We start from the raw sequence: 2,147 nt of genomic DNA, 5'->3' as shown, positions 1-2,147 counted from the left end.
ATATCAACGATCTTGGAAATGACTCCAACGATTTTCATGAAAATGAGCATGTAGGGGTTTGTTGGGGCGATAAGTCGATCTAACAAGGTTTCATTTTAAAAAAACGTCGTTTTTATTCGTTTTTTCATGAAAAACTGAAACATACATCGCAAAATATGACTCTTCCTGACATCTATTGGTGTATATCGTAGTTAATGAAATACAATGCAAATTATAACTCTTCCTTGGTGTATATCGTACTCTTCCTGACATCTATTGGCGAATAATAATACTTTTTTGTGAGCAACTAATGGCTTTAACGACAAAACAGCAGATGGCGTTGTTAAGTAACGAAGTCAATGAGTGTTTGCTTTGAGGTTAGACTAAAATTAATTGTTTATTTATGTTATTTGTATCTTCTTAATGCACGTGTTCACTTAAAAATGCCTAAACGATCTTGGAAAAAAACGCTTATAAACAATCTAACTTCACGAAGCCGCAACTCGTCTCAAGAACACCTAGAAGAGCATCGTCATCAAACTGATCAGGATTCTCAAACTTCTCACGATTATCAAACTTCTCACAGTGAAGACTCATTAAATACAGAACATAATCAGGTTTTTGCTCGTCCCACACGTGCTGCTAAAGTGAGATGCTTGCAAAATTTGACTGAAATTACACGAGCAGAAAGGTCTTATGATTTAGATGTTTCACGAGAGCGTGCGGCCCAACGTGTAGCTAATGAAAATAACGAACAACGAGAGTGACGTCTACAAGATTTGCGGCAGCGTGCGGCAGAGCGTGTAGCTTATGAGAATGATGAACAACCAGAGCGTCGTCAGCGAGATTTGCGGCAGCGTGCGGCACATCGTGTAGCTTCTGAGAATGACGAACAACGAGAGCGTCGTCTGCGAGATTTGCGGCAGCGTGCGGCACATCGTGTAGCTACTGAAAATGACGAACAACGAGGTCAACGTCTGCAAGATTTGCGGCAGCGTGCGGCACAACGTGTAGCTAATGAAAATGAGGAACAACGAAAGCACCGATTAGAAGAACAAAGACGTCGAGACGGAAGACGACGTAGGACTTTAGAACAATTGTTTGCCGACTTATAAATGTGCCGACGAATTGTAATGGAGCAACCAAAATTTTCAAATGAATTAGTACGTCTCTTTTTAAACCGTCACCCATATTCGGAAGAATTTCATAAAAAAATAAGAAAGATAAACGCATCTTTTGCTCTAGCATCCTTCAATGTAGAAGATGATAGAACAATAAATAGCCGTGGAATTTATAGTTTTATTGTTTGCCGACAAGTATATCATAAAATGAATATGGCAGCACATCCGACCCAAAATGATGTTGGTGTCCTTGAACGGCCACATTATGGACAACTATACTTTTTAGACCCTGATGAAGCCGTGAATGAAAGAGTTAATCATCCACTCAATTCAGGAATTACTACCTCAATGATGAAGCTATTGGAGTTTATCATTCGAGCGCAAAATCGTTATGCACAGGGATATATAATGATGCGAGAAGTAGAGGATGAAATGAATCGGTTAACTTCTGCCCAAGGGTTGCCCCCACCATACGTAAAGCTTTTATTTAGACTTCCAGATGAAGCTGATCGCAGAAGGTTCAATATACCGGCGTGTAATGCGGTTTGTGCAGTTTTTACACTAAGTGCTGATCAAAGCTTTCCAGAAAATGAAATGATTGTTCATCAGCGCAATAAAAAGATTGTCTCTTTAAGTAATGTTGATAAGCGAGTTGAGCCATTTACTTATCCATTATTTTACCCCGCTGGCACGGATGGTTTTAGCCCAGATTTGAAGTTACAAACGCCTTATGAATTTGTTAAATTTTTAACAGAGTCTCCATCAACAGAAGTACCCGATATACGGGAACTTCCATTTAATGCACTGCACTTTGGGGGTCGATTATTCAACAATATTTAGTGGATACTTACATTCGTGTAGAGCGTGACCGTATTTAGTGGATAAAATACAACCAAAATAAAATTCTAGCTGAACAATATACGGGAGTAACCAGTTTCATTAACCAACTTGCCGAAAAAAAAAAATGCCAGAGTTGATGAAAATATTATTTTACCCTCTTCTTTGCCTGGTTCAACGAGGTATTATACAGAAAATTTTGAAGATGCA

General features: G+C 38.8%; 1 protein-coding gene across 1 annotated transcript; it reads left to right on the top strand.

Moving 5' to 3' along the window:
- The first annotated feature begins 422 nt into the window (after positions 1 to 422).
- Positions 423 to 1,094, top strand: LOC123302868 (DDRGK domain-containing protein 1-like). Its single transcript, XM_044885962.1, has 2 exons — positions 423 to 713; positions 768 to 1,094. Exons 1-2 carry the CDS (start codon positions 423 to 425, stop codon positions 1,092 to 1,094), a joined length of 618 nt encoding a protein of 205 aa, XP_044741897.1.
- The last annotated feature ends 1,053 nt before the right edge of the window (positions 1,095 to 2,147 follow it).

The sequence above is a fragment of the Chrysoperla carnea genome, chromosome X (genome assembly GCF_905475395.1).
Source record: "Chrysoperla carnea chromosome X, inChrCarn1.1, whole genome shotgun sequence".
NCBI classification, from domain to species: Eukaryota; Metazoa; Arthropoda; class Insecta; order Neuroptera; family Chrysopidae; genus Chrysoperla; species Chrysoperla carnea.
Note: the sequence above shows the minus strand (reverse complement) of the source record. Positions and strands in the feature narration are given on the sequence as shown.

Coding starts and splice junctions, on each gene's coding strand:
- LOC123302868 (XM_044885962.1), top strand. CDS start 423: ATGCCTAAACGATCTTGGAAAAAAACGCTTATAAACAATCTAACTTCA. Junction 714..767: donor GAGAGCGTGCGGCCCAACGT/GTAGCTAATGAA, acceptor GATTTGCGGCAG/CGTGCGGCAGAGCGTGTAGC.